The sequence below is a fragment of the Candoia aspera genome, chromosome 1, assembly GCF_035149785.1.
Source record: "Candoia aspera isolate rCanAsp1 chromosome 1, rCanAsp1.hap2, whole genome shotgun sequence".
In the NCBI taxonomy this organism is placed as follows: domain Eukaryota; kingdom Metazoa; phylum Chordata; class Lepidosauria; order Squamata; family Boidae; genus Candoia; species Candoia aspera.
Window position 1 is genome coordinate 203179553 of NC_086153.1, and position 18337 is coordinate 203197889.

An 18337-nucleotide genomic window follows, 5' to 3' on the forward strand; every position below is an offset into this window, starting at 1 on the left:
TCTAGAGCAAAAGACTGCCTCAAAGCCATTTTAAAGAGAGTAAATCATAAGGTACCCCATGTTGCACTGCAGGCACTAACTGTAAGTATATATATGATTTTTTCATGGGTGAAATGTCACAAGTTCTTCATAAAACAATCCTTGTGAACTTTTAAAAACATTTTAATCTATATTTATATTGATGACTAACATAATATTTATCTTGTTATTTATATATTTCTCAGTATTTCTGGCCTGTTCTGTTCCTATCTGGCTCCAGGTGGGGAAGGGGGCCAGGGATTGTTTAGGATCAATACCTTTATAATTGTTTACATGTGGAGCTTTTTGCAGTTTATTATGGATGGCCTCATTTATTCAATTGTGTCTCCATTTTGTTAGCTGTTGGGAGCCTGTGTTTCAAACTGTGGAAAGATTTTCCACTTAGAAATCTGCTCACGTGATTTTGCCAGTGAAGTTCGTGTCATAATAAACAAGGTGAGCTTGTTAGATGCATCATATTTAGGGAAAACTAATAGAAAAGTATATTGATAGTGTCATCACACTTGCTTTGCATTTCTGGTATTAACTTAGAATATATAAATGAAATAAAAACAAATTAATAGGATGAATGGTATAAATAGAGAAGGTAAAACTATACAAAATTACAGAGTGATACCAGGGAGATTTACTTTAATCATGAATACTATGAAGAGCATTTCATTTTTGCAATATCTGGAGTGACAGCTTCCACAGAGGAATGACAAATTGCAAAGAAAGGTTGAATATTCTCCTATGCTGTGGCAGTTAGAAGAGCAGGAACATTTCATAATAATTTGAACATGGTGTCTTTATGAAACTGGTGCAGATATATTATTGGTGTCTAGGACAGTGCTGTGAGTTGAAGCTAAATCTGAATGTGGTGAGTATTGGGGCAACTCAGTTAACTCACCTGAGGTATGATGGGATGTCTTGAACTTGCTCTCCACTGTGCTGGTAAATGTCTGTGCTGCTGCAATTGTTGTAAGGGGCAAAAATTAAAAACCTTTTGATGTTTATGTAAAACCCTGTGGTAGATGGTGGAGTATTAGATTTAGTGACCAAGGAGTCTGGCTATAGCAAAAGACAGGACCCACAATCTTTTAGTGAAGTGGGGGTGGTGGGGGAGATTGTGGGCTGTGTAGAGGCAGGTATTGCTTTGGCAATGTTTAGACTGCATTGGGTCAGCCAGAAAGAAGGGGATAAGCAGGGTAAGATCGGGTCTCAATTTGCACTCACGGTGGGTTACTGGCACTGCTACATAGGTGTCTGAACAAACAGTTGGTAAGATTCAGAGGCATCCACACCCTACCTCACCCCAAAATATATTGAGATGCCACATGGTACAACTTGGGAGATTGTGGAATCACTGTCACCTGAAGGGGCTACCCAGAAAATGTCAGCTTCTCAATCCCTCCCTCCCCCAATCTGTTCTTCTTTCTAGAGCCAACATGGTCAGGTGGGGGAGGCAGTTTATATTAACAGCTGAATTGTGTTTATCTGTACAAAGTTCTACTAGAGAAATGTTGGGTAGTTGTCTGGGTCCTGATTGCTGAACAGAAGAAAGAGATTTTTAAAAAATTCTATTTGTGGTGAGCCCTTAGGTTACCCAGTTCATGCCTCTGAACTGAGAACAGGTGGGAATGGACCGTCTCTTCCTTGAGCCACCCGGAGATAGGCTGGATACTTCTGGAGCCTAGGATCTGGCTGCCAAGTTGGTTGGGCAGTTCCTTTATAAGCCTACCAAATGCTTTATTTGCATTTATTTTTATATCCTGCCTTTCCTTCAGGAGCTCTGGGCAGCATACACAGCACCTTCTTCCCATTTTTTTCCCACAACACTAACTTTATGGGGTAGGCTGGGCCTACCTTTATGGGTGACAGGGCCAAAGCCATTCTTCCATGGCTGAGGATGGACTTGAAGCTTGGGCCTGTCTAATGCCAGTTCAGTGCTTTAATCACTACACCACATCAGCTCTCATCAGTTTCTAAATTATGAAGCTAAACAATTTGAACTATGTACAAACATAGGTCATGATACAATAGTCAACCATGTCTAATATCACTTTTTAAACCTTTTTGGTGAACATGTCAGATTGTAGGTCTTCTTTTGACAATCTTCATTTCAGAAAAGCTGTAGCATGGGAACTTGCTATAAAGAGAGGTATTAAGGCCTGGGGTACACAGAACTAGTTGCATGGCAGTTCATTTTGTAAACTATTTAAAACTAAGTTTGTTTCTGTACTGTTGTGCTTTCTTTCCTTTTGTAGGCACATCCTAAAGTATGTGACAAATTAAAAGCTTTAATGGTAGAATGGTCAGAAGAATTTCAGAAGGACCCCCAGTTTAGCTTAATATCAGCCACTATTAAATCTCTTAAGGAAGAAGGGGTTGTATTTCCTACAGCTGGGTCACAGGTAAGAGATTAGATTTTATTTACATCCACAAAATTTTGAGGTTTTGGCATTAACAGGATAATGACTAAATTTAAATGCCAAATGTGAGTTCTGTCCAGGGATAGCCATCTACTATTTAATGGCACCCACCAATGCGATAGATTTTTCTTCCCACAAGCACTCCCCACATTTGCGGCACAGACCTTGGAGATGCTCTGGGACGCTCAGGGCAAATGTGCTTTGGGATGAACCGAAGCCTGCTTATATAATGTTACTTGCTTCATAAATACCAGGTTTTAACACTGACAGGACTTTTCAGAGTTGGATTATACTGTATGTTGAAGTGAGAATGATTACTCTAGAATATTGATCCTGCTTTTGAAAATAAAATGTATGAGAGCAGTTTACAGATCTAAAATACAACAGATCTAAAATACAATTATATTTAATGAAGCACTAAAATGGCATAATCGTATAATTATTCATGTTGCTTGGACAAGGAACTGTTCTGTACCAAATCCAAATGTACAGTATAGGACCAGGTATGTAGCAGCTTTAAAAACAAGGACATATGGTTTACTCATGTTGAGCTGCTTGAACAGAGAGAGACCCTGGCAAATATTGGCTGCCATTTGTTGTAAAAAAAATGATTTCGTCTAATACATAGCTGCCTTTCTCCAGGACCAGCTCAGCCTATTACTCCTTTTGTGTAACAGTCAATATATGACTTTGGTTCATTACTGTTATGAAGAGATGGCCAAAACATGATTTCTGTCTTGAGCACCTGTTGGGTGAGGTTCCTATGGTTTCTGACTTTAAATAGTTCAAAAATGCTTACCACAAACAAGGTAAGCTAAATTAACACCAGTATTGTTTTCAAGGTGCAGGCAAATATAGAACTTTTCCCACTTGAAGTAGCATATTTATATTGCAAGTACATTTACAGAGTCCCTCGGCTGCTCCCAAGAACAGTGTACCATCAAGCAAAAACAAAGAAGAAGAAGATATAGCTAAAGGTAAAGTATTAGTCATAATTTCTTGGGTGATGTAATATTTTACAGGTTTCTAAGTTTATATTTGGGAACATACTTGATGGTTAAAATGTGTAACATTCTCCACTGAACACAAATTGAACCCTTCCTGTGGCAAGTAGCAAAGAAAAGTTTGAGCAATTGTGTTTTTTAAACTTTGTGAAGGAAGCACGGGAAGCTATAAGGAAACAGATGTATATCTCAGAAAATGCATGCTTTTTAAAAAAAAAAATCTGTTGATCTCTTTGGAATTCTTGGGATGTTTATCATCTCTTAAAACAATTTTCTAAAAGCATTAGCATTTTACGTTACAACTTGTCAGGTTCTAACTTCACTATTTTTAAATATCTTACACATTTTTGGTTTTAAGTTGTTAGATACTCATAACCCTAGCTAACAAATAATCAAATTTTTATAATTCTTTATGAGTTGAATTTATTTTCACTTCCGTAATAATTAATTGTATATTGATTTCATCAGAGCATAACTACTAGTATGGAAGGCTGCAACCAGTTTTGTCTCCCCACCCCCTGCCCCCTGTTATATTGTAACAACAGCTAACTTACTGCATCAACAACTTCAGTTTTCAAACTGTAGTAGGGGTGATAACTGTGAAGCTTTTAGAGCAGTTAGCACCTTCTTTCCCACAATCAGCAGGACTTGGATGAATTGAGTGGCTACATTCAGTCGTCATGGATGCTAAGTTTAACTGTGGTTTATTGAATAAGCCATGGTTGAATTCACACAGCTTGCTAAGCTAAAACTAAGCAAACCACATGATTTAACAACTTACTTACATTTTCTAGAGCATGGTTACAAGTGGAGTTTTGGGACATCCAATTTTCTTCTAACCTCAGCATTGGGACATACCTCCATTCACAGATCTTCTCATCCAGAATTGGCCATATGTACAGAGTTGTAAATATGCAGGGTCTTTGCATATTTTGGACTCGCAAAGCTAAAATCAAATGAAAAGACACGAACTTGTGCTGGTTAATGACCACAGTAAAGACTGTTTCTGTAGACACCTACTTTGAACATTTTAGAGAGCTCTGTGCTACAGAATTACTTGCAAGTAAATCACATTGTTTTAATTGGTATAAAATATGTTTTTGTTTTTCAAATTACAGCTATTGAATTATCTTTGCAAGAACAGAAGCAGCAGCAAACCGAGACAAAATCTTTGTACCCATCTGTAGATGTTCAGCATAACAATCAAAAACTCTCAAGAAAGGTGCGAGCCTTGTATGACTTTGAGGCAGTCGAGGATAATGAACTTACCTTTAAAAGTGGTGATATTATTGTTGTTCTGGATGACAGGTATGTTTGTACTTCGTGACTTGTAGTCACATAGGGAATTGTTGAACTTAATGTGTCTTATCACTACTTACACTTTGAACAGCCACCACAGTGATCATTCATAAGCTCTTAATTTCTGTAAATGGGGTTGATTTGATTTAAATCACTGGTGGGGAAAATTCAGTTTAATTATTTAAATCACAATTTATTTACTATTCTGGAAATTTCTATAGCCATTATTATTTTTAATAAAATTTGAGTATAACTTCGATGCAGATTCTTCAGCATTCAGAGGGATGTGGTTTCATTGTTAGTTAGGATATGGCATATAAAATTATCTTGCTAGGATTTTTTTTTCAGATTCATTTTCACTAAAAAATAGAATGATCTTAGAGCCAATGAAGTTGATACATATTTGTAAAATTATTAGAGATTGAACAAATTCCAGTTCTATTAATTTTTATGGCTGCTTGGAGGATATTTTTGCAAATATGTGCTAAAAGAATAATCTTCACCAGCTTTTAAACTGTATTACTCCCTCAGCTCACATTCTCTATTCATTGCACTTTATTGCCTTTAAACTTTTAGAGAGAGGTTAATACCCTGGTTTTTAACTTATCTCCCTATTAGCAAATGTCATCAATATATCTTTGAGCATTATTTTTATGAAACATTTTAAGAAAAGTTTTAAAATCCAGTTAAGTGTTTAGCTTTTAAAAATAATCGTTTTTATTTGCCTTGTCTGTAAGAAGTTTTTTTAAAAAGAATATAGGAACCACTCTTGTTCATATATAGTTGTTGTTTGTGCATTTAAGTCATGACTTACACCTTGTAATAGAGATAAAAGGCTGAATGTTAAAACATTCTAATTGCACTGTGCTAGACCCCACTTCCAAAGTCTGCAGGACTATTCTTCAGTTGAAATCAGCCTTATACTACAAAGGAAATTGTATAATTTATGTTTAATTGTTAATTCCATTGACACAGCTGAAACTGTCAAATAAAAGTACTCATAATTGTAATATAAAATAATTTGCAGCTGTCCCAAGTTCTGACTGGGTACTTCAGAAAAATCCATTGGATGGTTTGTATTGAAAGTCAGGGGCTATTCTTCCTCCCTTCTGCCCATTATGCACCCTTAAAATCTGTTCTGGAGCTTCTCCAAATGCTTCTGGAGCATATTTTGAGGATGTTCAGGGAAGAAAAGAAAGCAATCCCATTGTGTGAGAAGTACACTTACACAGCACCGAGTTTCACTCACTTATGAGTGTATTTCTGCCACACCATTATTTTTAATGGCTATCTATTTTAAAAGTAAGCAGCATTGAATGCTTTATTGGTTTGACAATACTTGTAATTATTGTCAAACCAATAATTATTGCTTATTTATTGTTTGTTTGTTTGTTTGACTTGTATGGCCACCCATCTTAACAACACAGCTCTAGCCTATTCACAACAGTCATATAAAACAAAGCATCATAAAACAATAAAAGCAAAAAACACTAAAAGCTTTTTATCTAGTGTAAGTGTAATGCCAGATTATAATTTAGTTTAGGATGTGTGTATATTTCTCCTCCATGCAACTTTGGTATATCCAAGAAAGAATATCTCAGTAAACCTATCTCCCGTGTTAAAACCTGGATTAATATTAAGCATGGTTTAGCAAAACAAACCAGGATCATGCTACAAAGTTTGATTTTTCACTAAATTGAATTCATAGATAACATGTAAACATAATTGCTTATCCATGGTCTCATGGTCATGTCTGAGGAGGAAAGGGGAATGTGGAGCTCATTAGCCATATCTTGTTCATATAAACATCAACAATGATTTTTTCCAGAATTTTTGGTATGGTTTGAGGGCCCATGCAAACAGTTCTAAGCTGACGTTACTTCTTATTGATGTTCGTGAAATAGATAATAGCCTTGGGACAGTAAACGCCACCCAAGAGCATTCCCCTCCCTTTTTTTTTAAACAAAGCCTCTCTAAAACTAATTTAGAAAATTGTTGCCCTTAACTCTTTTGGATAAATTGGGTCCTTCTGAGCTAGATGAAGGTTCAAAGAGAAAAAGATAGGCATTGCTAAGAGCTGTTTCTCATTAGTTTCATCAGTTTCATATTTCCTAACACATAGGATCATCAACATTTTTATTGCCATAGCTTTCCCCACTCTTAGTGTCCTCCAGATGTGTTGGGATTGTAGCTTCAGAATCCTTGGAGTTACAGTCCCAGTACATATTGAATACGTTAGACTGGGAAGCTGGCAAATATCATTTTTGAATCTTGTAAAAAAATAAAATGAGAGCCAGTTTGGTGTAGTGCGTTTTTATTTTTTAAGAACAAATATTAATTTATAAATTTGTTTGATTTATATCCTGCCTTTTATGTTCTTTTAAATAAATTACAACATGCCAAATTCTGAGGTAACATATTGAGTAAATTAAGGTGGAATAAAGAGCCCAGTGGATCACATTTTCTTTCATAGCAGACAGTTTAGGGTTGTGTGTCTGATTTTTCCTTAATTGAACTAAGTACAGAAGAAGGCAACATGAAACAAGTTATAAATTGTACTAACTGATACTTTAAGAAGAGTCTGTGGTTAGGGTGGGAGAAGAACAAGAATCTTAACATTACATTTCTATTTTTATATGTTACATTACATTTCTATTTTTATATTTTTATGTGTGTGTTAAAATATACGTTTTTATTGTGCAGTGATGCCAATTGGTGGAAAGGAGAAAATCACAGAGGAGTAGGGTTGTTCCCATCTAATTTTGTGACTCTTAACTTAAATGATGAGCCTGAATCAGGTAAGCCAAATAGACTCTTAAGAGTCATATATGTAATATTATCCCATTCTTGTGCAGGAAAATACCAAGAAACCAAATGATTTGTTCAAAGCTGCTAAGTATGCTGGAAGGGTATTAATCCTCTTCCGCAGACTGCCCACTTGTGTTCTAACTGTTAAATCACTGTTACTTTATGCAGTTCATCAGAAGATCTTGCACTTGCTGAGAAGGAATTTCTCTCATGTCTGTTAATGGCGTATTGTTCTGAAGCTGCATATGGAGATGATACGAATTCTGTTCGTGAACAAAGTTTATTCTTAAATGTCATGTTCATGATCCAGCTTTTTCACTGTTGCCACACAAAAGTGGTCCAGTATCATGAGTCAAACACTGCTAGAAATTATGATTTGAAGAGTAATTTAGTCTGAATTGTGCACTTAGATACAAAGTACTTTTATATTTTATAAGATACAGTCTTAAACCACACAAGCAGAATTTAGCCATTCTGGTTAATTAAAAATATCCCAAACTACCAGAACATATACTGAATATCCATGGCTTGATTAGGTTATTAAGCCAAATATCTCCGGCACCAGGGTTTACAGATCACCTTTCTGGGGAAGGTGGTTGAGAAAGTGGTGGCTTTGCAGCTCCAGAGGGTCCTGGAGGAAACAGATTATCTAGACCCCTTTCAGTCAGGTTTCAGGCCCAGTTATGGGACGGAAACGGCATTGGTTGCACTTATGGATGATCTCTGGCGGGAGCGGGATGGAGGCAGTGCATCCATCCTCGCTCTCCTTGATCTCTCAGCAGCTTTCGATACCATCGACCATGGTATCCTTTTGGGGCGGCTCAGAGAGTTGGGGGTGGGCAATGTAGTCTTACGCTGGTTCACCTCCTTCCTCCAGGGCCGATCCCAGTCGGTGATGATAGGGGAGGAGAGATCGGCCCCGCGGCCCCTTCTTTGTGGGGTGCCACAGGGGTCAGTACTCTCCCCTCTCCTTTTTAACATCTACATGAAACTGCTGGGTGAGATCATCCGTCACCATGGGATGAGGTATCATCAGTATGCTGATGATACTCAGTTGTATATATCCATCTTGGGTGAAGTAAGTGATGCCGTGACCACCCTCTCCGAGTGTCTGGGGGCTGTGGTGGCCTGGATGGGGAACAACAGGCTTCAACTGAACCCTGGTAAGACCGAGTGGCTGTGCGTTAATGGTTCTTCTGTATCCAGGACATTAACATCTCTGGTTCTGGATGGGGTTGCACTGCCCCAGACAGACCTGGTGCGTAACTTGGGGGTCCTCCTGGACTCACGGCTCCTGCTCAAAGAGCAGGTGGCAGCCGTGGCCAGGAGAGCCTTTGTGCAGCTATGTGCTGTGCACCAGTTACGCCCCTTCCTGGACCAGGAGGCCCTTCAAACAGTCACTCATGCCCTTGTTATCTCTCAGATAGACTATTGCAATGCGCTCTGCATGGGGCTACCCTTGAAAAGTATCCAGAAGCTTCAGCTGGTCCAGAATGCAGCTGCGCGAGCTTCTTTTTGGTGCCCCCAGAAGGGCACATGTAACACCACTGCTGCGCGAGCTGCATTGGGTACTAGTTTGCTTCTGGGCCCAATTCAAGGTGTTGGTTATCACCTTTAAAGCCCTACATGGCATGGGGCCAGGTTACCTGAGGGACTGCCTCTTCCCCATTACATCAACCCGTCCCACCTGATCGTGCAGGGAGGGCATGCTGCAGACCCCATCTGTAAGAGAATTTCATCTGGCGGGGTCCAGGAAGCGGGCCTTCTCCGCAGTAGCTCCCGCCCTGTGGAACACGCTGCCCCCGGAGGTGAGATTGGCCCCCATCACTCCTGGCCTTTCGGTGGAGTCTGAAGACCTGGTTCTGCCACCTCGCTTGGAGTGGAGAGGGGAATAGAGCTACATGGGGATGGTTGTTATAGACCACTCCTCCCACACTTGGACTGTTTTAGATGTTTCATCGCTTGGATTTTTTATTTCTATTTATAGTATTTTTACTGTATTTTATTTTTTGTACTATTGTGATGGTTTTAATTGCTTGTTGTAAACCGCCCAGAGGCCTCCATGGGAGGAGATGGGCAGGGATAAATTAGATAAATAAATAAACAAGAAATCAATTTGTAGAACAACACTACTATGTTGTTAAACTATAAAATGCCCCCCAATCCTTTATATTATCTTTATCCTGATATTTATTTCAGTCTGTAACTTGACCCTGTGTTCTATAATGTTCACCATGCAAAAGTGGTTTTTTTGTTTTTTGTTCTGGTTTTGCCTCTGCATCCATTATGGTTTCCTGCCACACACTACTTTATAAACATACCGGAACCAGATCTCTTCCATTTTAGCTGTCCTATCTGAAAAGCTCAGCTTCTAAAGTTTGCTCTTTTGCTGTCTGTTTGCACAGTAATCTGAGTTGTTAGTAATCTGAATTCTTAAGCCTGTCTTCTTCCTGAGAAGTAGTGCAGGGACACAGCAATGGACATATTGGCAAAGTGAAGTTTCTGTGCTGGATGAAACAATCAGAACTTTAGTTATGACCAATTGGCATGGAAGATGAACAAAGAAATTGGCACCAGCTAACAGAGACCTTCACTGTGGGAAAAGTCCTGAGTTGGTTTAAAGAAGGACCAGCATAGTCTGCTAAATGGGCCATTTATATGCAAGCACTCCAGTAGATGGCCTTCAGAGTGAGAAGACTTGGAACATGTCCTTGTTAGTGATGTCTAATTATCAGGATTCTTCTTTGCTTTGCCCCTCTGGTAGCAGGCTAAAATTAGCCCTTTTCACAGAATAAATCTTCCTACTTATATATAAAGCTGCTCTCATGGCTAGAACGGCAGTCTAAGCCAGCTCTCTAGAAAGGGACAAAGTCTTGCTAATTACTTCAGAGAAGGGAAACAGCCTTCTTTCTCTTCAGCAAGCTGTTGTCCACTACCCCAAGGACTGTCTATTGGAGACGCCTGTTCTATACCCAGATTTAACAGGCCACATGTTAAACTAGTCTGAAGATGGGGTATATTGGCAGAAACTTATTTTATGCTGAGAAATTAGATTTGGAGGAAGACTAATGTTGTCATGTTCTACAGTGCCTGTAGATAAGGATGCTGCTGAAGACACTACTGAAATTACAAAAGCTGAGCCTGAGCCAGTGTACATAGATGAGGTATGTATTGGCTTTTGACTGGCATAAACCACTTTAGGCAATTTTTCTTTGAAGAAGCTACTATGTCCCCTTATCACAAAATAAATTCTGAGGTTTGAGAATTTGCACTCCCAATTTGAATATCTTTCTAAACATATTTTCTCCATCTTTCAGAATAAGATGGATAAGGCATTGCAGTTACTTCAGAGCATAGATCCAACAGATCCTAAATCTGATTCTCCTGATCTTCTGGATTTAGAAGGTATCACTACTGCTAAATATGCTAAAAATCCTAATCCAGAGCTATTGTCATTTTCATGTTTTTTATTTGCTAAAGCAAGGTGCAGTCTGAAAGGCAGGTGAAACTCACCATTTCATTTTGCATGCTAGGTAAATTATCCACTGATTGCATTCACCCCAGTACTTTTATTTATGAGCAATTAACTGAACAGATGTTAATATTTTACTGTTCCTAGATGTCTGTCAACAGATGGGTCCCATGATAGATGAAAAGCTAGAAGAAATTGATAGGTAAGGCAATAGCGTAATACTTGTAAGTAAAAAAGAAATGTAATTGATATTTAAGAAGTACAGCAGATGAGCACAAAATAGGGTGGGCCATCAAAAACCTTCAAAAAATTCAGATATCCTATGTACTGTAATGATTATGAAAACTAAGCCCAAAGGACTGAGTGTGATACACGGCATACTATGCAGAATGGCTTATGACAAGTATTTAGAAATTAATAATTTATTTCCAAGACACTTTAATTCTTAGGCTGAAGTTTTACCAGACTCCAAATTAAACAAACCAATGGACCAATGATAACTGAAAGTGCTTCATTTACTCCTGAATTAGGAAGCATTCAGAATTGTCTGAGCTAAATGTGAAAGTGATGGAAGCTTTGGAACTCTACAATAAACTAATGAATGAAGCTCCTATGTACTCTACGTACTCAAAGATGCATTCAGCAGCACAGTATGCACCTACATCAGCCAGTGTTCCGGTGCAGGTCAGTGCCTTATTTTTAGTTCTACTTTCACATATAATGGCTGCTGCAGTATGAACAAGAACAGATCACTACATTATGAAGGACGTGAATTTCCATAAAGATATTAAAGTTCTGCTGCAGAGCATGTCAACATATGCTTAAACAGATGCAGATCTTACCTCTTCCTTAGGATTAATAAGTGTTAAAGAGTGTTGTAAGTGCAGCCTTCCCATGAGCTTGGATCCAAAGATTTCTATTAGTTGGAAGCAGTATTTCACAATATTTGTCAGTTCTGTCTTTTCCAGAACCCTCCAAGACAGTTCTCGTAAGGAGGAGGTATTGCAAGAGTGTGTATGCCAGTGGAATTTTGTGAGCCTTGGTTAGGATTAAATTAAACATGTCTCCACTGAAACTTTATTAATAAGTAAGTGAACAGAGTTACTTCTTCCAGCATGACTCAGATAGCATACGTGTGACTTGCTGGGATAGCAGGCAAAATCTTAGGCACTACGCATGACTTCCCCTTCCAGAAGAGCTGCTTCACAGATGACACCTCCACATTCATGTATCAGTGCATTCATTTTGAGTTCCTACGTTGATTTTCAATGAGATTGCAATTGAGAGTTGTTTTTGCGTTGAGTTAAAGGACCTCACAATTTGACATGAACAGCTACCCTGAATCTACATACTGTATTCCACTTGGTTTATTTAGTCTGTTTTTACATAAAGGAATTGCTGGGGGAGGGGGCTTGAGGGAAGAAAAGTTAGAAGCGTAATTAAACGAAGAAGATGTGGTTTCATAGTTTAGGTGGATTTTACATAATACAGTATGAAAAGAATAGTTACTATGGTAACTGCCACATCAAAGATAGTGCATTCAGTTGCTGTGTTTTCCTATGAGCTCTTTGAAATGATTGACAGTATTTGGGGATGTAAGGATGAACTAATACTCATTTCACTTCAAGATAATATTGTGCTCAGTTAAGGACTACAGAACAATAAGGGGACATCTACAGTTGAAGGAGCAAACAGTTTTATAATGCTGTTGAACCTCTACTTATATACCATTGAATCCTGAAGCAATCATTTTCTGTGAAAAATGCTTTCTTTAAATATATTTATTCCTTCATTTAAACAGTCTTAAGACTCTGTTTAGAATAAAATCTCCTAAGGCAGAAAATAACATTTAAAGCCACAGCTGGGATATAGGTAAAATGTTATTGAAACATTATAGACATAGCAAGATCCATTAAGTGCTAATAAACCAAGCGTTTATTTATTTAACTCTTTCTGTTACAAATTCTGGACTGGTAAAAGTTACGTTTTTGTGAAAACAGCCATATAATCTGCACCATATGGGATTACCTTCATTAGGGTGAAAACATACACTTTCTTCATAAAAATTATAGGCCAGAAGTCCTCTTTTAGGGCAATGGGATTTAGTATATTTTTTAAATAAATAATTAATGTATATTCATCATACATATTAGATTCATTAGATACATCATATTCATTCAGACACACACTACTCATCTCATCCTACTATACTTTGGAAAACATACATAGTTTTCTTGCCATCCATGTTATCTTGATGATCTTATGGGACTAGTCTGAGAGTCCGATGCCCGATGGTTGTTTAATAATTTGTGGCTTTAGTAATGTCCTGGTCTAATCTTACTATGTCAGTACAGCAGAAAACTAAAGCAAGCTGCATGAACTCTATTGTAATGGACAATGGCATTTCCTCTTGGGCTAAAGTCATACTCAATCTTATCTGGCCTGCTGGAGGTCGCATTAAAAATGGACAGTTTGAGCAAGAAGAAGCTAACATCACTTGATTTCCTCAGTGAACTACCCTCTTCATTATCTAATTTCCAAAGTGTGTGTGGGTATACCCATGCTAAAACTAATAAATCTGATAAGCCCCTGAGAAAGATAGTAGCCACAGAAGAGCTGCAACAAAGCTTCAGTCCTATTAAATAAGAATACAAAAGCTATAGTGACTTTAAAATAGTGACATCTCTAAAATTGGAATCACGGTTTATGCTGAAGATAACCTGAGTTGGGGCACCTAATTTTGATACAGAATTTATATTGGCAAGCAACTATGCAACTGAAATTTGGCAGTCTGCTGCATTTTCACAAACATTTGATGTGCAGATGATTTTTAGAGGTGAAAAGGGGGTATTCTGATCAGATGCATAGCTCAGTATGTTCCCTAATTGAAATAGCTTCTCCGCTTTGTCTTCATTCTATAGGTGTGCATGTATTCATATCTGAAATGAAAAAGGGGCTTGGTAGGGCCTATAAAAAACGCTGTGCTTTTAGCTGGGCTCAAAGAGTAGCCAGATGGTCTTAGGAAAATACATATTTAAGTTAAGGAAAGAGCAGCAGGATGCAATGATCTTGTGCGCAGATTGCCTCAAACCACATGGCTCAATGCAAACTAAGACAAGGTGTGGGTTCCTTACAGAGGCACCAGTAGTGCCACCAGCATGACCCCCTGCCCCCCTCAGCATCCCTTCTGTTTCAGATATGGATAGCTGCTTCCTTCTACTCCTGGAGAAGATTCTTACAAGCTTTGAAAGCCAATGGATTCATTCAGTGATAAACTGTTTTGCTTCTCATGTAGTGAAAAGTCTTGCTATGCTTCTTCCTTTTCTTCCCATCTCTTCCATGCTCAGAACAGTTTCAGAGAGTCCCCATCTATCTGTAGCAGATTTGAAAGGTGGTTTAGATGACCAAAAATTGGTTCTGTTCTCACGGTTTTGGTGCAATGTTTGGGTTCTTGTATTATTGACTAATGGAAGAGTTACTGTTCCTTCCTTTTGAGAAGTATCCTTGTGCTTCAGAGGGTCAGTTCTGTTCTGTTTCTATTGTAGTCATATCCCATCCATCCTCACAGTGGGAATTATGTGGTTCATGGTATGCCGCAAAGCTACAATCCAGGAAGTGATCAGATTGGTCCACTGAGGTCCTTGCCTCCAACTGTGAATTCTTCAGTAACATCTCAGCCTGCTCAGACTTACTTAAGGTAACCCATTAGCAAGAGTATGTGAACCAACTTTATCCCCACCTCTCCATGATGCTTGTGCGGTTTGCTTTAGGCTAATGTCTTTGTTGTATTTCAGCCCCGGTCTAGATTCTGTGTCCAGTTCTACTTACATGAACCAGAATTCGTGCCTCCCACCTGCTGGTCCTGTTTCTTATGCCCAACCCATGGGCATGCCTGTGGATATGCTAACCTACCAGAACACTGCATCCAGTTTGCCTCAAGGTCCATGCTATCCAGCAGTTCCTGCTCATTCACTACCACAGCAGCAAACAAATTATCACCAGCAGCCTCTCCTGTGAAAATGCAGAGTCTGAGCCTGGAAACCGTTTTAGATGTTGCTGACCCGTAATCTTTTAAATTGTCCTTCCATTGATTTAAAAGGATACTTCTGCTCAAGGGAACAGACAACCAAGCAATTTCAAAGTAAAAGTTAATTCAAGCTTAACTGTTTTTCTGCATAGCTGTTTAAACTAGGTGAGCTGCAGTTGTGTTAAAAAAAAAAAAAGCTTCCAAATCCTGACTTCTATAATATTCTATGTCTCCTCACTATTTATAAAAATGCCACTTCAATTTTCCCTTATAATAGAAGCTTGGAAAGAAAGCTGATATATGCAACTCCTCCTGTTCGTTTTTTCCAGACTTTGGGAAGATAGTAATTGTGTTTTAATGGAACCTTTACGGTTGAAGTCCTTTCTTTGAAACGCAGTTTAATTGGTTAATTCAGATTTTGGTTTGCACCTCTTTGAGATCATCATCTTAACAGGATTGCCTTTTAAAATTGTACAATGAAGTAGTTATGAACTTGAGAAGAAAACACACACACAGACAGAATATCAGAGAAGTTAATGGCTTTTATGGTTTCTGCCAGAATGGATTTCTTACTTGCTTTTCTCAGAAACTAGTTCTTTTTATTTCTGTAGAGTAATATTCCCTGTCTGAAGACAGAGAGTTTAAAGAGTGCATGTTTAAGTTCATAAATTAATTCCCAAACACAAATGGACCTGATCAAAATTGGATCAGTCTTTTCTCGCTTATTCCCTGGTGTTACCAAATATTTACCTATATGAAGGAGAAGCTGATGAGATGATTATGCCGTGTTTTAGTCACAGCAAGGATTTATGTGCAGATTTTTTTTTCTGGAGCTGGTAAACACACATTGTAAAAGGCTGTGTGGAAGGGGATATGGCAATGTATTTTTCTAGTGTTGAGAGGTCAGAAAGAGTTCCTGTCCTGATTTTTAAAAAGAAAAAAAGAATTTTCTGTTCTGAATGTTCCTTCATTTCTTGCTGCCCATGGATTTATCCTATTAATAACAGGATCATCCTGAGGGGAATAAACTACAGCTTGCATAAAGGGGAATGGACACATTATTAAAATAAGCGGAAATTTATAAGCAAGGAAAACCAAAGGCATTTATACCATGCTCTTACAGTTATTCTGCAGTATCTGTTGCCCATCATCTCTATTATCAAATGACCCCCACTTTTCACTTTCAATACTGGTGCTAAGTAAGCTGTTTAGATTTATGGTAATAATTACTTGGACCAATATGTCTTGGGGAAGGCGGTTCCAGAAAAATGTAGTTGTTGGTCATCTCTCTCAGCAAGAACACTTACATTTTCCCTTTTGGTGTTGATTTTGTTTTAATCTTCTCAAAAATATTTAATTTTAAAGGCTGCTTTTTAAAATCTTTATTTAGAGCAAAGTCAGGGTTTTCTCACTCAGCTCCAACATTTTATAAACAACACTGAAGATTTTGAATAGTGCATTGCTCTTTCACGTTAATACATTAGATGGTCCATTTATATTGATCACAGTCTTTGGTACTACTTTAAGCAGTGCCCAATATCTGACTGTGATGTTGAGTTGAAACAGTCTTTTTCCACTGCATTTTGTCCTTTATATATAATGTATAAATAATGTGTATATATCCACTGGTCTAAGATTTTATACACAACTACATATATACTAATTCTCTTAAATCACTGAAGTTTTATATGTAGCTGCATTTGCCTCTGTTGTTAGTTGCTGTAATCTTAAACTGCATTTATGCAAGCTGTAAATATGTATAAATTCTGATGTTCAATTGGTGTATTTAGTGTTTTGGTGTCAGTGGGGATCATGTTTCTTCCCTTTTCTAAACTAAAATATTTATTGTTAAGGCATGATTATAATGATGCTACCAAAGGAATTAACTACAAATTTCCATAGTTAGGGCCCAGACTTCATTTGCATCAGTGAGTATTTAGCCATTTATTTGAATGGAATTTCAACTATACTGCAGGCGTATACCTATTTTTATATTAAAAGTAAACATTGCTTTGCTTAACATATACATTAAATGAATAAATAGAAAATCTTTACAGTTCATAGTGAGTGTTGTATTGTGATTTGTTTTGTGGGTGTTCAATTAAGGTTCCATTTATGTTAGTTTACAAATAATTTGCTATCTTAAATTTGTATTTGAAAAGTTGCCCAAAATAATTACTTGTCCAATCTATATCACCATCTGTTTCAGTTTTTTCTCCAGAGAGATCTATTCTTAAATAACCTTGTGATTCCAAAGACTTTATAGTGTAAATGTTTTAATATTTCCATTTGCCTTCCTGCCATGCCCCACCCCCAGTTAAAGTTGCTAGACTTTTAAATATCTCTTACTACTTTTCTGCTGACTTGGTTGTCCTGAGAATAGGAGAGCCTAGAAATGAAATGCTGGCAGTTAGGGGATAGCCGCATCTTGCTGTTGTCATTTTTCCACCTGGAAATGCTTTCCTTTTCTATGCATCAGTGCTGGCTGTTAACCAACATAACAGGAACCAGTGGTGGAGCTACCCCCCTCCCCACTTCCTGCAAGCCCTCCAAATCTATTGCTAATTAGATGGGGGGAACATGCAGGATGGGTGCAGGGAGGAAAGCAAAAGGATGTGTTTTTGTCAAAGCAGGTATTTGTTCATGTGATGCTGGATATAACCCATGATTTCTCAAGAAATGTGTCAAAGTGCTACACATAATCAGGTAGTGGTTTTTTTGTAATAACGTTATGTAGAAAGTTTAACTCTTCATGTAGAGAAATTTGGCATGACTGAATTAAATTTACTTTGAAATTGCGTTACATGGTAGAAGAAAAAGGGATGCTACAGAGTGCTGGAATCAGTAGAATGCATTCTGAAGATTTACTCTAGAAAAAGGCTATTTTTCTGGTTACTTGTTCAGATTTAACCATTTCTTTCGTGCAACAAATTACATTTTGAGTATTTCTATACCATTATTTTTCAAGCAACCCTGATATTAACAGCGTACAGTCCATTACTTTGGAATATTCTCCGACATATTTGCACAGGCTTGTGCAAATAAAACTTGTTTAACAAATTACTCAGTTGTCTTTTATTTTTGTTTCTTGGTTGATCCCCAGTACTTCAAATTTGTTTGTTTCTTGGAATGGAACCTGGTTCTTCAGGCCAGCTCCAGGTTTGAGGGGCCCTAGGGAAACTGCCTTTTTGTATCATTATTGCATTACATTGGGCGGGTGGGAGGGGCAGTGTGTCTTTTGTGGAAATTAAAATGGTGACTGCACACAATTTCAAGT

The 18337-nt window shown here is 37.9% G+C and overlaps 1 protein-coding gene across 2 annotated transcripts in view; it reads left to right on the plus strand.

Moving 5' to 3' along the window:
• The window catches only part of STAM2 (signal transducing adaptor molecule 2), a 30214-nt gene extending 12091 nt beyond the window's left edge, over positions 1 to 18123 (plus strand). Inside the window, exons 3-14 of one of the 2 annotated variants that reach the window (XM_063318353.1) lie at positions 6 to 81; positions 379 to 474; positions 2286 to 2432; positions 3358 to 3427; positions 4573 to 4762; positions 7457 to 7551; positions 10649 to 10725; positions 10879 to 10966; positions 11181 to 11235; positions 11564 to 11717; positions 14579 to 14730; positions 14828 to 18123. In XM_063318353.1, the coding sequence (XP_063174423.1) occupies positions 6 to 81; positions 379 to 474; positions 2286 to 2432; positions 3358 to 3427; positions 4573 to 4762; positions 7457 to 7551; positions 10649 to 10725; positions 10879 to 10966; positions 11181 to 11235; positions 11564 to 11717; positions 14579 to 14730; positions 14828 to 15050 (1423 nt within the window). In that variant the 3' untranslated portion in view covers positions 15051 to 18123. The remainder of the gene's footprint in view (positions 1 to 5; positions 82 to 378; positions 475 to 2285; positions 2433 to 3357; positions 3428 to 4572; positions 4763 to 7456; positions 7552 to 10648; positions 10726 to 10878; positions 10967 to 11180; positions 11236 to 11563; positions 11718 to 14578; positions 14731 to 14827) is intronic. The other variant, XM_063318354.1, reaches the window with a different exon arrangement.
• Positions 18124 to 18337: the final 214 nt, after the last annotated feature.